At 38.6% G+C, this 18575-nt stretch overlaps 1 protein-coding gene across 2 annotated transcripts in view; it reads left to right on the top strand.

Annotated features, from left to right (window-relative positions):
- The window catches only part of elavl4 (ELAV like neuron-specific RNA binding protein 4), an 84870-nt gene that overhangs the window by 42013 nt on the left and 24282 nt on the right, over positions 1-18575 (top strand). For both annotated transcript variants that reach the window (XM_087783721.1, XM_087783717.1), the window contains exons 5-6: positions 10618-10721; positions 15986-16139. In XM_087783721.1, the coding sequence (XP_087639847.1) occupies positions 10618-10721; positions 15986-16139 (258 nt within the window). The remainder of the gene's footprint in view (positions 1-10617; positions 10722-15985; positions 16140-18575) is intronic.

The raw sequence follows: 18575 nt of genomic DNA, 5'->3' as shown, positions 1-18575 counted from the left end.
ACAGTGTGAAAACCTACAGCGTGAACAATTCTTACATAAGGGCACTGTACGTCCCAAAAAAAAGGATTTCGGGTTTGCCGGGCTCGGTTGTGCTTCGCATGCATATCTCCGTGGCTTTAGCAGCAAACTTCCATTAGTCTCATGGTTGTTCCATTTCTGGTACGGAACACCAAGTGCACCCGCAAGTATTGCAGCATCAAAAATGCATCCAAGCAGGATCTTCGAGGACAGACGGCTGGAGCTCTGCTGCTGCTCCAGGTTTGTCAGTCTAACCGAGAAGAGATCTTATATTCTCCTTGTACAGTTCAGGCAAATCGCTTTATAACAGATGTCCAACAAAAAACTTTAAAACAATGACGTTTCTCAAATAGTAGCTTCTCAGAACAGTGAAACAATGCAAGAAGATTTTTTTGTCCCTACTTTTATAAACACACTTTCACACATACACACAAAAACCAGCTAGAAGAAAAAGCAACATTTAAAGCCCATACCTTTGCCACGGAGCTTATTTTGCAGGGTTTACAAAAAAACATCCTACGATCACACAATCAAAACAACTTCAGTGATTTAAAATAAATTGTTGAATCACAGAGAAAGATGAATTCCTTGACTAGAAATCAAACAGAAGATTGAATCAGTTAAAGGATATGTCCACTGCAACAACAACACTTACTGCACAGTAACATGAAAGTAGCTTTAATATTGTGACTTAAGTTTTTGTCTTTTTTTTGGGCTGGTCTAGTGCATGTGATTTGCAGCCATAGATTAAAACTACATCCATCAAAACCTTTCTAAATCCAGATGGAAACACCACCAACATATACTCATCAGTTCCTTGTCTAATTATCAACATCCTAAACCAGTGGTCCCCGAACTAAAACTTGTCTCCACATTGGGGCCCCTGAACAATACCACACTTTTTTCTTTTTTTTTTCATATACAGTACGAGACAACAAAATAGAACCTTTCACTTTAGGGGTTAAATTATTTATATAGTATTAGCATAGTATTATATCTATAGTAGCTAAATAAAAATCAAGACTTTTTTTTTTATTTTTGACCTTTTTTTTTTGCTCTCCATAAAAGGTTTGGTTTGAAAGATGTTAACAATGTAGGGCCTAAAATCTTTAAATCTTTCTACTGAGGGTTATTTGTTAGTTTACTGATACATTTCTTGACTTTTTTTCTGTGAAGATCCCAGAGAGGGTTATTAACCTTTAAGCTCCCTGGAGACGGTCGCACGTTATCTGTAACAAACTGACCCTCAGAGGAAAAAGTTTAAGGACCCTGGTCCTAAAAGTGTCATTGCATCGATTTCATCTGTTTTTGAGTTATTTTTCTAACTGGTAGAAAGACACAAACTTTCTAGTGAAGGTTACGAGACTATATAAGTTATAATTAGTTTGTTAAACTATACTCTCCAGGAAGATGTTGATCATATAAGAGGAACAGACAGCAGTTCACACACAGATAAATATGAAAGAATGTTGTAGACAGTGGGAGGAGAAGAAGTGCCCGGAGAAATCCCACACAAGCACAGGAGAAGATTAGAAAAAAAAAAAATTCCAGACAGACAGGATGCAGGTTGACGTAAGCTCCAGATTTGGACATCCTCACGCAAAATCAGTCAAGTTGACTAGAATATCAATAAAAACATAAAAAAAACAACAAGAAAAAACATGATACTCTCGTGAGAAGTCGTGCAAAGAGAAGGTATTTTGTCCGGGCGAGGCCATGAGAGGTGAGGTGTGTACAAAACCCGTGAGGGACCAAAAAAGCGGGACACATTAAACTTTCAGGTTATCACGTCCCAAGAAAACCCAGACTCTCGTCTGAGCGCCCATCCCTGACCTCCACCATCTTGTGCTCAGAACTAAATGTCCCAAGATCCTCCCCAGTAACAGGGCTTCTCTAGTGACCTTCAAATTAGACAGACTGTCTCATTTCATTCCACCAGATATGTCCTTTACAGGGAGCACACAGGGATTTGACTGTCCCGTGTTCCTGACAACGATCCAAAGGTTGGACGTGCCTCAGGGCTCGTGCCTCACCTCTTGACCCTCACCTCGAACCAGGGTTCAGTCCCCCGGTCGCTCCGTCCGTGGCAAATAAGCTGCCGGGTTGGTAGGTGGAGCTGCTGAGCGGATGCTTTAGAGTTGGCACTCTGACGTAACGGGGGGGTTATCCAAGAATGAAAGGACTCTTCGGTCTGTCACGATGCCCTCTCGCTCTCACCAGCGCTGCCAACCAATCGGCCCACACGATTTCAGGTTGTAGCCCACTGGCCCTCAGGCTCAGGGAGCCACCGTGAGGGGGAGTTTTTCATGCATGTTTGTCCCTGAGCTTCTAAGTGGGCATATGTATGTGTGTTGGTGGGAGCTGGGCCTTGGGAACCGAGAGTGGGAGCCTCCTGACTGCTACAGTGACTGCTACCTTGGCAACCCAGGATGGAAAGATGTGTTGAATGAGTGAGTGGGAGATGGATCTACAGTAGATGTGTGCGGGGGACGCAGCTCTGTTTGTGAATTTAGTTATTTAAACCGACTCAACATTCCACATGTTATGCATCAAACTCTAAATCTGTTGTTTAAGATGGAGCATTTTTGATTTGTTTGTAGTTCGTTTTTTAGATTTTGACAGGCAGGCGACAGGTTACATTCAACCCCTGAGGCGAAGGATTGGAGTTCAAGAACGTTTTCATGATTAAAAAAGAAAACTCTTACACACTTCATGAGTTTCTTAAGTACACGTCTTCTTTCTCCTTATTGTCTTCTTCAATCTTCTGTTTTTATTAATCGTTCTCTTATTTTTAATTGCTGTTGTTTCCTTCTAAAAATTTTCGGCATTCTGTTCTTCAGCAACATCTTTTTCTTAGTCTTTAACTTCTACTACATTTTCTTTTACAGTTGCCTTTTATTAAAATGTTGCCTTCATTTTATTAAAATTAATTATTTTTTGAGTGAGTATTTGGCCATCACCCATTCTGTCCTCCTCTTCTTCGTTCTCTTTTTTCTTCTTTCTCAATGTCTATTTCAACATCGCCGTCTTCTTTGTCGTTCTCTTAGTCACCGTCTTTGTCGTCTATATTGTTGTCCTCCTGTCATTTTCATCCTCACTTTGTCCTTCTTCTTCTTCATTGTTGACTTCTACAGTTTTCTTCAATTCAACTCAGTTTTATTGAAAGTGCTAAATCACAACAGAGTTATCTCAAGACAAACAGACTCTAGGGAATCACAATGAGCAAAAAGTGGCAACTAAGAAAAACATAATTCTATCCTGCAGAAACCTCGAGAAGAACCAGACTGAAGTGTGGCCAAAGAAAGAAAGATGCATTGTTAAAAAACTGAAATTGTCCAAAAGACAGTAAAAAAGTTAGTAACACTTTTTGTGATGCCGTAGTTTTAAAGTAACTTCTGCTTTGTATGAAGTATTTTCAAGGTGTGTGTCCTCTCAACTTCTCCTGCATTGGTTAATGAGCGGCTAAATCTAAGCCATCAATGTGATGAAAACATTAGGTTCTAAAAACCTTACTTCTCATTTTTATTTCATCCCAAATGATCACACTGTTCCAGAGATTTCGGTCTTCTATATATATTTCATGTCAGGTACAAAGTAAAAGAAAAAGAGCCATTAAAACTCCAGTGTGTGTCTACTTTCCATAGCTTCCTCTAGAGATCAAAGAATATATAGTCCATTGTGTGAGTCTTGGCTGATAATGGCAGGAGAGGAGTTAGCTTTCATATCTGTATGATGGGGCTTTTAGATTTTACAAAATGGAACAAAGTAATGATCGTGAAAAAATACTACCAGCCTCATCAAACAAATGTCTCATGTTGCCATCAATGGGCCTCTCTTTGTGCTCCACATACACTAGTCTATACCTTACTTTTGCCTTTTTTACTCTTGACATGTGGTAACTATAAGTATTTTGTATAACAGAGAGAATTTTATGAAAAAAATAAATAAATTGAGAATAATTTTTTTTGGTAATAATCTCAAGTAAAAGGTTATAGTTATTTCATTTTACTTGAGATTATTACCAAAAAATCTTTTTTATTATTATTTTATTTTGCTAGCAATATAATAAAAGTATCCTATCGTTTATTTAACGACCTTTCAACTCCACCCATTTTTATTTTTTACGTATTCCGAGGTTATTTGTTGACATTTTCGGTAAGAGGACGCAGGCTGAGTCTAGGGATAGTTACCATTATTGTACTATAATATAATCAGTTTTATTTTCTCTTTCAACTATTAAAAAATAAATTTGAACAATCCAGACATTCACCAGATATTTAGACATAACCTTCCAGATCTGACACCCAATTTAGTCCAAAAATATTACAGAAAGGACACAGAATACTCTGTTAACGCTGCTCAATTTTAATTTTTTAACAAAAAAATTTGAAGAAATTCTTTTAATTTGCAATTAGGTATGAAAAAAAATAATAAAAATGACCACAACACAACAAACTTATATTGTCTGGAGCAGAACAAACAATGTTATCTTCCAATTCTTTAAGAAGGTAAATAATGTTCCTGTTTAGGTGGAGATTCCCCTTCATGTTGGTTCACTCTTGTTTCTCCTTCTTTAAAAGTGTTTAAGAAACAAATCATCGTGTGTGCATGATCTGTGCACATAAGTCATTTCCTGCGTTTCCTCTCGTGATGAAGCTGGCTTCACACGAATATCATTTGGGCACAATCTTTATTACATGACCTCAGTCGTTATTAGATTTACATAATATTCATTAAGATGCCACTTTCCATTGTTGTAACCGAGTCGTTAGAAGCGACACAATTGGCACGAGCGGCTCTGTAAGCAGCCGCGGATTCAAAGGGAAATGAATATCTAACCCCATTAAAAGGCCATTATGAAAAGCGATGCATCATTTGGGTTCTTGCATTTAATTGACAATTAAAATATATAAGTTAGTTTATCCATTAAGCTAATTGATCAGCTCAAAGCTGATTTTACTCTTAGCTACGACCCCATTAGAGGCTATTAATCATTCTGTTTAATGGCTTTACCATATTTCCTCAGTTTACTCGCTTCCCAAGTTTATTTGTTGTGAAATTTTTAATCATAACTTGCATTCTGTGTCGCGGCTCTCGCAACATGAAGAGCTTCAGATTTGATGTCGGTGCTGCAGATTTCTCTTGAAAAGACAAGGTATCGTTTGCGTTTTATATAATAACAAACTGGCACTTTTCAGACAGTGTTGATGTGAAAATGATGACTGTTATCCTCATTATCGGGGTATTGTTGCAATCTCAAAATGTACCTAAATCATTAAACATTGTGTTAGTTAGCATAATGAATTCATTATGGTGTTTAGAACGAAATTAATACAGTAAAAAGAAAGTAAAATAAAAGCACACTTATGAAATAACATATAAATTAAAGAAACACTCAAATGTAAACATTTTTTAGAACAACGCAAGTAATATTTATAAATCAAATAAAATGTAAATGTAAAAAGCTGCGAATGTGCGTTTCCTAGTGAGGACACATTTTGTTCGGAGGACCATTGTTCACGACGCACTTTAAATGCATGAAACACTTATGATAATTATATCACTAATGGCAGATACTGAGTCATGCGTGATTAATTGAATTCCGATGAAAGGTTGTGAAACTTCATCTGATCCATGTTAAACACGATTTAAAGAAAGATTACCATGTTCAACTTTTTTACCGCTAACTGTAACATCCCTAATGACCATCGTGACCTTTTTCTAAATGTGTTGAATGTCTGACACTGTGCTAATATTATCGATGACCAACTCCAAATGCTAGCAGCAAATCATAAAGTGTAAAAATAAGGAAACATAACTCCTAGTTTGAGCTTCATATAGTACTACAAATAGATTTTCTACATGGTACTTTGTGTCCGTGTATAAGTAAGCAAACGTGGGCTTAGCATAAAGTTTCTCAGTTTCTACATTATGCATTCACATGAGTCATTTATTTGGAAAGCAAGGTCAGAATAATTCAACGCTGTATTTATTTAAAGATGTACATCTGTGTTGGAACTGTAATGTACATTCCAGGTGGGCTGCTCGAATGTGGACCAGGCCGTTATGTAACTCCAGCCTCTTTGATAAAGAAAACATGTTTTTCATGTTCAATAAACGCTTCTTTCTGGACTTTAGCACCTTCGCTGGCCTTTAGACTTTCACTTTAAATGGTGGAGAAAGTACTTCATGGTTATTTTGAATGCGTGGCATTTACTTGGGCTCGTGTGTTGCCAGTGTTGATGTTTCTCCTCTCATCCATCCTTGTGAATTGTGAGCAGCTGAAGGCAGTCTGCCTGAGGCTCCCTGCTGTTCCCTTGCAGTCTGGAAATGGTGGGCGGAATCCCCTGTTGGAGTTTTCCTGGTGCTGCATGCAGATGTCTGCCTCTGTCTTCCTCTATCTGTCGGCCCACCTGGGGGTTCGATCGCTCGGCAGCTGCAGACGATCAACTCTGCCAAAAATATGAAGTAAATATGAGGGTGATGAAGGTGAGCCGTTCCAAATAAATACAGACTATTTGTAGTAGGACAAAGAATAAGGGCGTGCGGATGCTGCCTTCTGACTCCTTAAACACATTTATCGATTCGCTTTATATTCCATGTAGCTCCACATCCATTTATCACAGTTACTTTCCTACCTTCTGAAGTTTCATTCCCTTTATTGTTGAGATGGATAATGGTCTTTGTTGTTAAGGATAGAGCTGCTTTTCTAAACCTCTTCCTGGTGTTAGGTTGGTGCCACATTAGCATATGAAATCTCCAAATTTCCTTATTGACCCTCAAGTGCGAAGCTTTTTAATGCGCAGGCATGGCTGCGTGTCATGAAGGCATCCCTGCTGGTCCCTTCCGAGCAGCTTTTCTGATGTTTTTGTCTATCCGTGGCTCAGTGGGGGGGCTCCCCGAAGCGTGCTCTGGATTTCTGCCACAAAGAAAATGTCTAATCTCTTACATTTGGAAAAGTATACCTCGTCTGCCGCCGTGCAATAAAGCCACCATGGCGGCACGGATGCGCGTTTGAATATCTTGGCAGGAGTATTTTTGAGATTATGTCCAAACTGCCCATTGAGTAATATATTTTTTTGTGAACTAATTTGTGGGATGTTGAATAAATCCATATTTATAGTGTCACTGTATTATATCTTCAGGCGTTACAAGTGTAGGATTTCTGCATTATTATTTGGAATGGGTTGAGTCTATACTCGGTACAGCTGCTTATCAGTACCAACAGTGAGCCGACCCACTTCTATCAATTAAATCGTATTTAAATCAATTAAAGGGCAGCTAATGTGAAACTCCAACTCTCCTGACTCACTCTTATGTTTCAAATGTTGGAGTCTTCCTCTCCAAGATGCAGTAAGTCTCTCATCATGAACATTTTTTGAACTTATTACTTTATAAAGTCTCAGCGAATGAGGGGTTACGAGAGTGGAGTCCATTATGAAGTAATAATGGTGTTCACTCCTCTTAACCAGCTGTAATCACACCCCTCTTTGTTTATACAACAAGTCTTCCAGGATTTATGACATGCTGTGAAAAAACCTTATGCTTGACCAATCACAGCAGAGGGGGTGTGGTTATGGTTAATTTTAGATTTAATCTCCAATATTTTTTCATAGAGCTGAGTTTAAGATCATTTTCTTATGTAAATATTTCAATAAAAAAAATAGTTTTGTACAAACAGACACATACTGATGATGCAATAGAGTCCAACATCTAGTTAAGACACACTTAAATCAAAACATTAGTTGTCTTTTAAACATAGAACATATACGTAGGTACCGATTTACCAAAAGACAAAAGACTTATTTGCAAAAAGTATAGTGTAATGTCATATCTAGAAGATCAAGCTTGTGCAGTAATTTTAAAAGTAAGAGCCCATCGGAACGTTCTTCACACGGTATTGCTCAAGAGTACAATAGAGGTGTTGATGATGGAGTTATTTATAGCTTCAATTGAAGGGGTGGTCCTAACTTGGACCAGTGGTTGATTCCATAGTCTTTGTAGTCTTGATTTTCTCATGTTTTTGCTCCGCTCCGCATCTCAGTCCTGGTTATTCTTTCTACTTCTTTGTGTAAGATGTGTGATTTCGGTGTGACTTTTATAGCATTTTAATCTGTATGACTATAAATCATAGATATAACAATCAATACTATAATCTCATCGATCACTGAAATCGTATGTCCTTCAGAAAACAAGTGAAACATCCTTTCAGTTTTGTTTGAATCCATTATTCAGCCTTTAAATAGCGGGAAATCTCTTCCATCTCTAGACATGAAAGTTCTCCGTATATTAACATCTATAGCACGCTGTCCTTCGACTCACCTCTTGCGTATGTGCCTCTACTTTGTCTAAGAACACAATTAGACCAAGAATTCACAGGAGTGCTTTTGTGAGGCATATTCAAATTGCCAAAGTTAAAACTTGATGTCAGCAGAGAGTCAGAGTGAAGGAGTGGAAGATGGAGTAGAGGAGAGGTAGTTAAAAATAGCTGAAGTCTCTCCAGGATGGCAGGTTTTTAATTAACAATAAAGAGTGTCTGATAATCCACAGTTAATCCAGTGGAGAAGAGCGAGGAGAGAGGAGAAGAAGAGAAAATCACCAGCTGTTTGATGTTAGGACTACAAGTCCCTCCCGGCCCTTCTACCGCTCGGCGCCGAGCTGTTCCGTGTGTTGATATCCACAGCCCAAATGTATTTATTTTGTGAAACAGCCATGCTCTATATTTTGTGATTCACTTTGTCTCCGTTTTTTAAACTGACAGGGATTCTTTGCGCTGGTGCGATGTTAATAGTTTGCGGCTGTTTGAGGAAAAGTAGCTGAGCGAGAGCTCTGATGGCTGGAGGCTTCCACTCCAAGTCCCGAGCTTGTTGAGAAGCTTGATCTGTGGAGGAAACACTAGGATATGTCAGAGATGCTTCGCACTCAGAGAGATTCTGCTGCTGAGACACTTTACAGGGGAAAAGAGTTCACTGCCAAATTTCCCACAGAGCTCCGAGACATTTATTGCTCAATATGCTGAGTGAACGATTCACCAATTATTGATGAGTAATGTCATTTTTCATTAACTTTCATTGTGGTTTAATGATCCGCTTAAAGCAATTAGGTGTTTGGATTAATATAAGGATGTCAAAATAACAAAAGGTGCTAATGAGGATTACTTTACGATGGGATTGAAGGATTTTAAACCAAACATTCACATTTTCTTCAAATATATAACAGCGATATAAGACACCTGCTATCAGTTCAGAAGGAGTCAACCGAGATCACATCGGTTGTTTTGGAATCAGAGGCAGAAGTATAGGAGGTTTTACTGCAGATGAAGAAGCTGCTGTAACATAAAGATGTTGTTTTCTTTGTTTGTGAAACTCAGACTCCGTCAATAGTGAGTCCTTGTAGAGCCTGAAAGAGTTTTAAGTAGAGAAATGAGTCAATGGTCTGGAATGTCTGTCCACTATATGCTTGATCTTGTTGAAGTGCTTCTCATCATTCCATTGAGAGACATTATTGTTCATTATGTTTCTTAGTAGAACAAACGGAGGACTTTGTCTAAATATCTCTGGCCATAGGTTGACGGCTCTCTGTGAACGCACCAGAGTGGATTATGGTATTGAACACTGTAAAGATATTTCATTTGAGAAACAAATCTTCCACCAGCTAGAAATATTCTATCCCTCAATGACTTTTGTGTCTCGAAGAAAGCGAACTCTTCAGTTAAAGCAATCTTTTATCTGGTTTCTAGCTCAGAGGCATTTATGGAATGTATAGCTTTTAACTCCACTTCATAATTCCCGTTTTTGAGCTAAGAGATTCAGACTGAAACACTCAGAAACTACTCCAAACACTCTGGAGGTTCCTCCAATTAAAATGTATTATTACCATTACACACATTTATTTTTAACGATTTCTTTCCTAAGCCAGAGAAACATTTGGATCATTGCTCGACTCAAAAACACATTCGATGTGAACCTTTGGCCAAAAAAAAAATCACTTATTATGAGAGGGGTTTTCTTACTGTTGGGCCATTGATAATAGATGACTTTATCCTTGAGCTTGAGATGCCTGATCTTAGAGGACATTGCTTGGAATTTTGAATTTAGAGGTTGGAATGGCATCACCAGGAACAGTAGCAATGGATCCCATACCAATGTTGACGCTTTCAATGATGTTTTGACTTGGTATTACGATGCAGATATTAGCCCTATTGAATTTGACAAATATTTGAATTGCATCTTTACCATTAATGTATAAATTATGAACGTAGTATCTGCGACATCACTCGTCCGGTACTAAATTATGGTTTTAAAGCACAGTTTCCTGGTCTACCATCACAGAGTTCGGGCAAGGTGACTTATGATTGGGTGAGTCAAGTCGACCACGCCCCTTATACAAAAATATATATTTAATGCAGTAAAAGTATTTCTTGCTTGGTCCGTGTACCTGAGGTTATGTCTTTCTGAAGTCAAGTGGACACTCGAAGAACTGCATTGGTTTCACTTTTTCGCTTCACTTGGATCTTAACTAACATTAAAACCCTGTGATTGTGTTTTAAATTAAAAAATAACTCAGTGCTGATCTCTTCTTTGTTTTTTTTTCTTTCAGGTCAGAGTCTGGGCTACGGCTTTGTCAACTACATTGATCCAAAGGATGCAGAGAAAGCCATCAACACATTAAATGGACTCAGACTTCAGACCAAAACAATCAAGGTAACTGGACAAATCATCTTTGACTTTAGGACTATAACCATGTTTTTTAATTACCCGTTTAATATTTTAAATGAGAAAAAACAACAGTGGAATTGTATCTTAAAACTCTGCAGACTGAGATGAGACTAAAAAGCAGGAGTCTGGCGAATACAAACACCGGCCAAATCAAAGACAGCCAGTACTCTAATTAGTCTTCACCAGTCAGGGTTTGAAATGAAATAATATAGATATTTCAGGCAGAAATGAAACAAACATGTCAATTTCCCGAGCCGTGGAAAGAATACAAATTCTAACTCAGTGACGTGGAGAAAAGGCAGGCTTGACAGTTGACAGTCAGGGAGAGACAACAGATAATTTAGTTCAAAGACTGTTGGGTCCTCTTTCCAAACCCATTTGCGAAATAAAGAATTCATCCCCGTGGTGCAAATTTCTAGTTGATGAATTTATTCTCTATTCCCAGGAATAGTGTTCTGTGCCGGCAGATATGCTGTTGCTTTAAAGCCAGGCGGTAATCTGTTGCTCAGGGGTAATCTCTTGATTCTCATTCATGTCAATTGATCTAATCTAATATAATCTAATATAATAGGATCGGATTAGTCTGGAGTTGTGAGAACCCTCTGAGGTTCCCCCTCTGGTCCCTCGACGACAGCAAACTGGCCTCTGATCAGAACAGCTGCTTCGCTCTGGACTCAATTCGCTGGTTTAATTCCGTAGTTGAACAACGTGGGAAGTTTGGACAATCAGATTTTCAATTGTTACTGCTTCATTTGGTGTTTTTTAACGGCCATCGGTAGCTGTGAGTTAGACCATTTTTACAGACTGGTGCCACACAAATGGATTTATGAGCATTCAATATTTAGTTTAATTTTATTTAATTTTTTCACTCTCAGTGAACTCTTTAAAGATGTGTTTTTGCTAATGACCTGAGTCTAGCAGTGTGTTCAATCTTTATCTATCAATAATCAATGATCAATAATTACCATCTGTATGTACCGTTCTTGTTGCGAGGCTGCAGAATTGATCACTTTGTTGAGATTTGATTCTTTTTTCATCATCCGGTGTAACATTGTAGAAGAAGAAATGATACGACTCTATTTTGACTTTTACAATCAGAAAATGCCACAGAAAGTCAACGACATTGATCATTGATCTTGATCATCCTCTCTCGTCATCCCTCTGTTCTTTATGTCCATCAATAGTTTGTCGTCTTCGTCTCCTTCTTCTTTTACCTGGTACTTCAATTTCTAACATCTTCTGTTTGACACGCCCAAACCTCACAGACATGTGTCTCCACCTCGTCAGAGTTCTACAACTCTTCACTTTCACTCCTCTGTCGTAGATCACCTCCGCCATTAATTTCCACTCATTCCCTCCCGCCTGCGCTCACTTCTTCACCTCTCTTGATCGTAGCACTCTACCTTTACTGCTTTCATCATCGCTGGTCCTCGTGTCTCTCTTATTCAAACTAGCTTCTGTCTAGCTTCTTCACTGATCTTCATTTCTTCATTTAAAGGCCAATTAACATGAAAACCCAAGTCTCTTCACTTACTCATGTTTCAAGTCTTCCTCTCCAAGATGCAGTAAGTCTCTCATCATGACCATGTTTTGAACTTATTACTTTATAAAGTTCTCCTCCGTCTGAAATCTTGACGAACAAGAGGTTACGAGAGCAAACTCAATTATTATGGTTAAATGAATGGCTTCACTCCTCCTCCGGCCAGCTGGAATCACGCCCCACTTTGTTTATACAACGAGTTCCTCGGAGGTGGAGACTTCCAGGATTGATGATGTGCGGTGACAAACCTTAATGTTTGACCAATCACTGCATAGTGGGCGTGGTTTTGGTAAACAAGTTTTTATCTCCAGAAAAACAAAGAGTTTTCAGTGGGCGGGGCTTAATCACATTGTAGAGTTTTGTGAAAACAGACTGATGAGTACAATAGTACTTAGAAAGGATGCTTTTTGTATCCGCGATAAGTACCTGTATTATGCACAGATATTTACAAGCAATGTAGTTATAGATAACAGGTTCATTCTGTCCATGATAATACAGAGGTTTTCATCACAAGCCTTTTAAAGCAACATATCTAAAGCATATATTTTAAATATTTACAGTTGATTTCATCCTACAGATGACAGTTCTAAAATAAGAAAGCTTAATGACTTCTTGGCATCTATCGTTACTTCTCATGGCCCCACGTCCCCTCCTGTCTCTTCCTCTCTTCGCTCTCGCTTCACAATAGCATCAAGTGCCCCGGAGGTTACAAGGTAAATTAAAAGGCTCGGCAGTAAATCTAAAATTAAGTTTGTCGCTCTTTCATGTCACATCCTTCCCACTTGCAAGGAGAAGCTTGGCCCAGAGATTCAAATGCTCTCCGGCAGTGTGTCCCTCCATTGTGCCTCGGCGCTTTTGTTTATGCAGCTTCCTGCAACATGACACCTCAGATTGTGTCAGGGATGGCTGCGATGCCTCCTCCCCACCGAGGTGTGAGGGGAAGCAGCATGCCAAAGGTAAGAGAAGCTCATACTGACACACATGATGCATATAAATTCAGACACATTTTTACCACGTCGCTCGTGAACACTCCTTTCACACTTACAGTCAGCGGAACTTTTTTTTCTTTTTTTTTTGCGCTAACACACCGTCATGCACACGGTGCTTTAACACATTCATCACACTCGTACAGAATCCTGCTCACAGTTTGAGGAGGTGTTGATGGATTAGACATCTGGAGTTAGCTGACAAGGAGTGAAAATGAGAGCGAAGTGGAGAAGAAGAGAGAGGCTGGATCTGGAAGTTTGGAGTGGAGAGAAGCCGAGTGAAAAGTGAGATTAAGCAGACTGCAGAAGGAAATGTGTTTAAAACGGGAAACAAGAAAACCAGACGGGCACCATCTCATTTACCCACTTAAAGCAGGGATTCTTTGCTGATGGTTGAGTTTGCGACTGCACATCCGCCATGTCTGCCTGACTTTAACTTTGTTTGATGGCTTATGTTCCTGCATGTCAGAGGTAATGAAGACACTCGAAGGGAAAGCTGCTCCAGTCAGCAGCAGCAGTAATGGGATTTACACAAACTTTACTCAAGCAAAATGGGGGTCTGCGTATTAAGATGTTTAGGATGGCAGCTGACAACTAGCTCGGAATAATGACTGCAGGCTGAGCAGCAAACTGCTTTTTAAATTCTAAACACCAGTACATATTAGTATAAAGTTTAAATGAAGGTTCAGTTATGTAGGCATTTATTACATTTTTAAGGAAGAAAATTAATCGCATATAATTGAATGATGTTTTTTTGTTTTTTTCTCGTGTTCTGGTCTGTGTTTTTCTTAAACAAAATAAACATTGCAATAATGGTGTGACACAAAACTGGATCGGAGAATCCTGAACATCACCAGTTTCAGAACTAAAACCATGCTGGAATCAAAGGCCACATTTTTAAAATGTATTTCCTTCATCCTAATAAAAAAGTAGAAAAATACTAAGACAGCGTGTACAAAGGCTAGGGGCTTATTTTGCAGGATTTCTGCAAAACCAGTATTTAAACTGTGGCCATTTGTGTTGAAGTGTTGTAACCACTACACCATCAGGAAAATAGGTCAGTTGTAACTACCTTCTCTAAAGTATGTTGACCAATAAATATGATTTTCATCACAAACTCATGAAAGTTGATGTAGTTAAGGAACAGGAACTCATTCATTCCTCGTGCTGTTAGACTTCATAACTCTGAGTTTGGGGGCAGGAGTGAAGGGATGATGTTATTCTGTTTGGATCCTTGTAGTTCTTTGTGTTATTTCCTTTGATGCTCTTTATACTCGCACCTTGTTATCTCTTTGCACTTTGCTCTTTTTAATTGCACTTTATTCTTGGTCTTGCTTTTATGAACTTGCTGTACCTTCTGTTGTCTGCTGTAAAGTGGAAATCTAATTTCCCGAAGGAGATCTCCAGAAGGATTAATAAAGCAGATCTAGATGTTAAGAGAACCAAACCAAACAAGTGAATGATGATACAATTAAACATTTTTTATGTCTTAAAGAGCAAGAAAATCTTGACAGATACTCTGTGACCAACAGAACTAAGGCTAGTTTCGACATAAATCCTACTTTCATCTCTTAATCACACATAGAACTGAATAATTGTGTTGAACTATTGTAGTTGCACCACAGTAAAAGGACAACTAATGTCAAACTCCAAACTCCTTACTTGGTCAAAAGTTTCAAATGTTGAAGTATTTCTCTCCAAGATGCAGTAAGTCTCTCATCATGACCATGTTTTGAACTTATTCTTTATAAAGTTCTACCTATTCCAAAATCTCAGCAAACGAGAGGTTACGAGAGCAAAGTCCATTATGATGTAATAATGACTTCACTCCTCCTCCAGCCAGCTGTAATCACTCCCGCTTTGTTTATACAACAAGTACCTTGGAGGTGGAGACTTCCGGGATTGATGACACTATATGACTAACCCCAACGCGGGCCAATCACAGCAGAGTACATTTTCTAATGTAAATGTTTCCATGAAAATAGTTATACTGATGAGTACAATATGAGGTCCAAGATCAACTTGACACACAATTGAATTAACACATTAAGTGAACTTGTTACAAATAAACTTTCTTACTTTAAGATGCGTCCTTGTTTTCGAGGAAACATTTACTCTGGGAAGCAAAACGAATAAACTGAAAATAAACAGTTCAAACTCACCCCAAGAGCACAAGTTTGAAGTTGTTGTTTTCTTCTCGAAGGAATCGTTGCTGTCAGGTGATGCATTCTTACCGTCAGGAGAAGTATTTTCAGCTACAGAGGCTTTTAGGACATTGATTGACACCACAGCTCAGCTACACTTTAAGAATGAAGAGGGAGCTATTATTGGCATTAATTTGTTCTCTTACTGGAACCATATAAGTCTTCCACTCCCGGTTCTCCCAGGAGATCATACCTCAGACTATAACAAACACGATTTTCTTCCCACAGGCTCAGAGTACTCACTGTCCCAACCCCAAAAAAACAACTTAAATTCTTCCTCTACAATGTTCTGAGAAGCTAAATCTTTTTGCCACGGTATTCTCCAGAGAAGGCTGTACAAGAAAATCCCATTTTCCTCTCTGGCGATTAAATGACCAGGACTTTTGAGGAAAACACACTTAAATCAACAGCAAAAGCCACTCGGCTCTAATCCCAGTCTCGCTGAATTGTGCTCGGAAGGTTAAATACTAATTAAGGTCTTGTAACATTTGCATTCATGAAGCTCTCTTTTCCTCACAGGTGTCATACGCACGACCCAGCTCAGCCTCCATCCGTGACGCCAACTTATATGTGAGTGGGCTTCCCAAGACCATGACCCAGAAAGAATTGGAGCAGCTCTTCTCCCAATACGGACGCATCATCACGTCCCGCATCCTTGTGGACCAGGTCACAGGTATCCATGGGGCAGAAGCTCCTCTGTCTTCACTTAAACACATCTTTTATTTAACCGATAATGACTTCACAGCAGCACAATGTAACATTACGACCTACTGAACAATATTTTTGTTTCATTTTCAATAGTATCGACTCCCACAGTTCGACCTCTCTAAGTATTATTTTAATGCTTCTCTTAACTATTTGGCCTGGATGCTACTGAAACTAGTTTATGTTTTGTAGACAGCGGTTGCATTCATTTCCATCAGTGGAGAGAGCCAGGCACATATTTCTTTATCCTGTGTGTCTGCTTTAGCTTTATTGCTTGTTCTCCCAAAACAATTCAAATCATTGCTCACATGTGCAAGAAAAACGTAAAAATAGAAAAGTAATTACGACCTCACTTTTGTCTCTAAATGAACATTTCCGCTCTATTAGGTAGATTTTTCTCGGTAGGTGAAATGTAGCTGTACTAAATATTTTCTTTGTCTCCGTAAATAATATTTTTGCTTATTTATTTTGTTCCTTGACTAATGCAAACTGAATCTTTGCATCATAATCTAGTTTTAATGTCCACTTTATATGTAAGACCGCCACAATTAATACAAAATTGGACATTGATTTTTATTTTTATGGATGCAAAATTATCTACACTATCACTTTAAATCGATACACCTTAAATTTAACATTGAAATACAAAATATAATAGCTATTAATTCAACACCGAGACTAAAGTGACAATTATAAAAAATGTATACAGAAAATAGAGTTTAATTTAAACTCAGGAAAGCGATTAAATGTTTTTCTTTGGTCATGCGGCTCATAGAAAGAAACTAAATCTTGCATTTAATGTTCAGATATTATTTGTTTATTTGCAGTTTCATCCTGGTTTAACAACATAGCATGATACGTTTCTTGGTAGTTTTGTGAGAAAGAAAACAAAAGAACAAATTAATATATCAATGCAATACAATAATGTTTCAGGTTTTTAGTAAGAATTAAAAAGATAGTGTTTGTGTTATTTTAAACATCCAACATTGAACCGATATGTCCGCTGAGGGTCAACATCAGACAATTTTACGAAAAGCTGACCTTCACTCAAACATGAGAATAGTTTCCGAGGACTTTCTCCAGCCATGCTTTCATTTCCACTGCAGTGGTTGTACGTGTTTTAGTTCCCTGTGTTCCCACAGTCTCCGACCGGCTTGAGCGACATGCGCACTGTGTACTGATGAAGGAGAAATGGAGCAACATATTTAAAATCACACTCATTTGCCTAAGCAGAGCGACAGTGAAGTGCTTACATGTCGGCGCCGGCGGAGCAAAAGGGAAAGAGTGAGAGAGGGAAGGGAAACAAAAGAGGTGCTGGCAGGGGTGCAGATGAGAGCGCAAAGACAAAGAAAAGTCACATGAGGTGAAGACGAGTGTAAACGTGGGTAGGAGGAGAAATGAGAGGAAGTGAGGAGCTAAGAGTGGGGCAGCGGAAGGAGAACTTGGGATATTTTCTGCTCTCATCAACACTGGTTTATGGCGAGCACACATTTTCTCCCATCTGTTAAAAATGCTGGTATGTTGGTTAATCACAGCCTGCGATGCATCACGACTATGCATCACTTTGCCGCGCGATGATTCATTAAATGTCAAGATTAACCATTTGTCTTTAAACAACTTTATTGTTTATTTATCTTCATCTTTTGTTGCGCAATAGAAAACTAATGAATCATTGTTGTCATTGGTGGCATTATGCGGAGAACAGACGGTTTCGAGATAGTCAGGACACGCATCAATTTTAACATAAAATATCCTTTTCTTAATGATGAGTTTGTTGAGGAATATTCATAATAGATAAATGATCAAAGGAGGAGTTCCTATTGTGTGCATGTTAGCACGTGGTAGAGTAATTAGCAGCTCATCTTATCCAGTCTTGGCTCGAAAATTATTAGTTAGCGGTTCATTATTGCAGCTTCCGTCATCGTGCTTGGATAATAATGATGTTCAAGTTGTATAATGGTGTATAAAAACACTGGCGTAAAAACCATAACACACAGATACTGAGCTTCATAGAGTTACCAAAAATATATTGGGTCCAAACATAGCTTCATAGTTGCAATCAAACCCTTCATCTTATGTGTTATAACCACATTTCTTTGCTAGTACCTGCAGAACTTTTTTAACCTTTTTCTTCTTTTAAATCTTTAATGTCATTTCTCAGCAACTAGTCAACTTCCTTCACCTTTACCTTTCTTGACTCCCTAGACACACCTATGAATCTCATTGGTTATCTTCTCTGTTCAGCACGTTCACTGCCTCTACTTGTAACTTCCCTAACTTTGTCTTCAAACTCCTTGACCCGTCTTTTCTACTCCCAACCTTCAACTCTGACTCTTCCAACACTAGTTTCCCGTCTTTTCTAAAAAATAATATGCGACTAATGATGGCAGTAGAACGTGCATCT

The sequence above is a fragment of the Callionymus lyra genome, chromosome 2 (assembly GCF_982586985.1).
Source record: "Callionymus lyra chromosome 2, fCalLyr1.hap1.1, whole genome shotgun sequence".
In the NCBI taxonomy this organism is placed as follows: Eukaryota; Metazoa; Chordata; class Actinopteri; order Syngnathiformes; family Callionymidae; genus Callionymus; species Callionymus lyra.
This window is presented reverse-complemented; position numbering and strand designations above follow the sequence as displayed.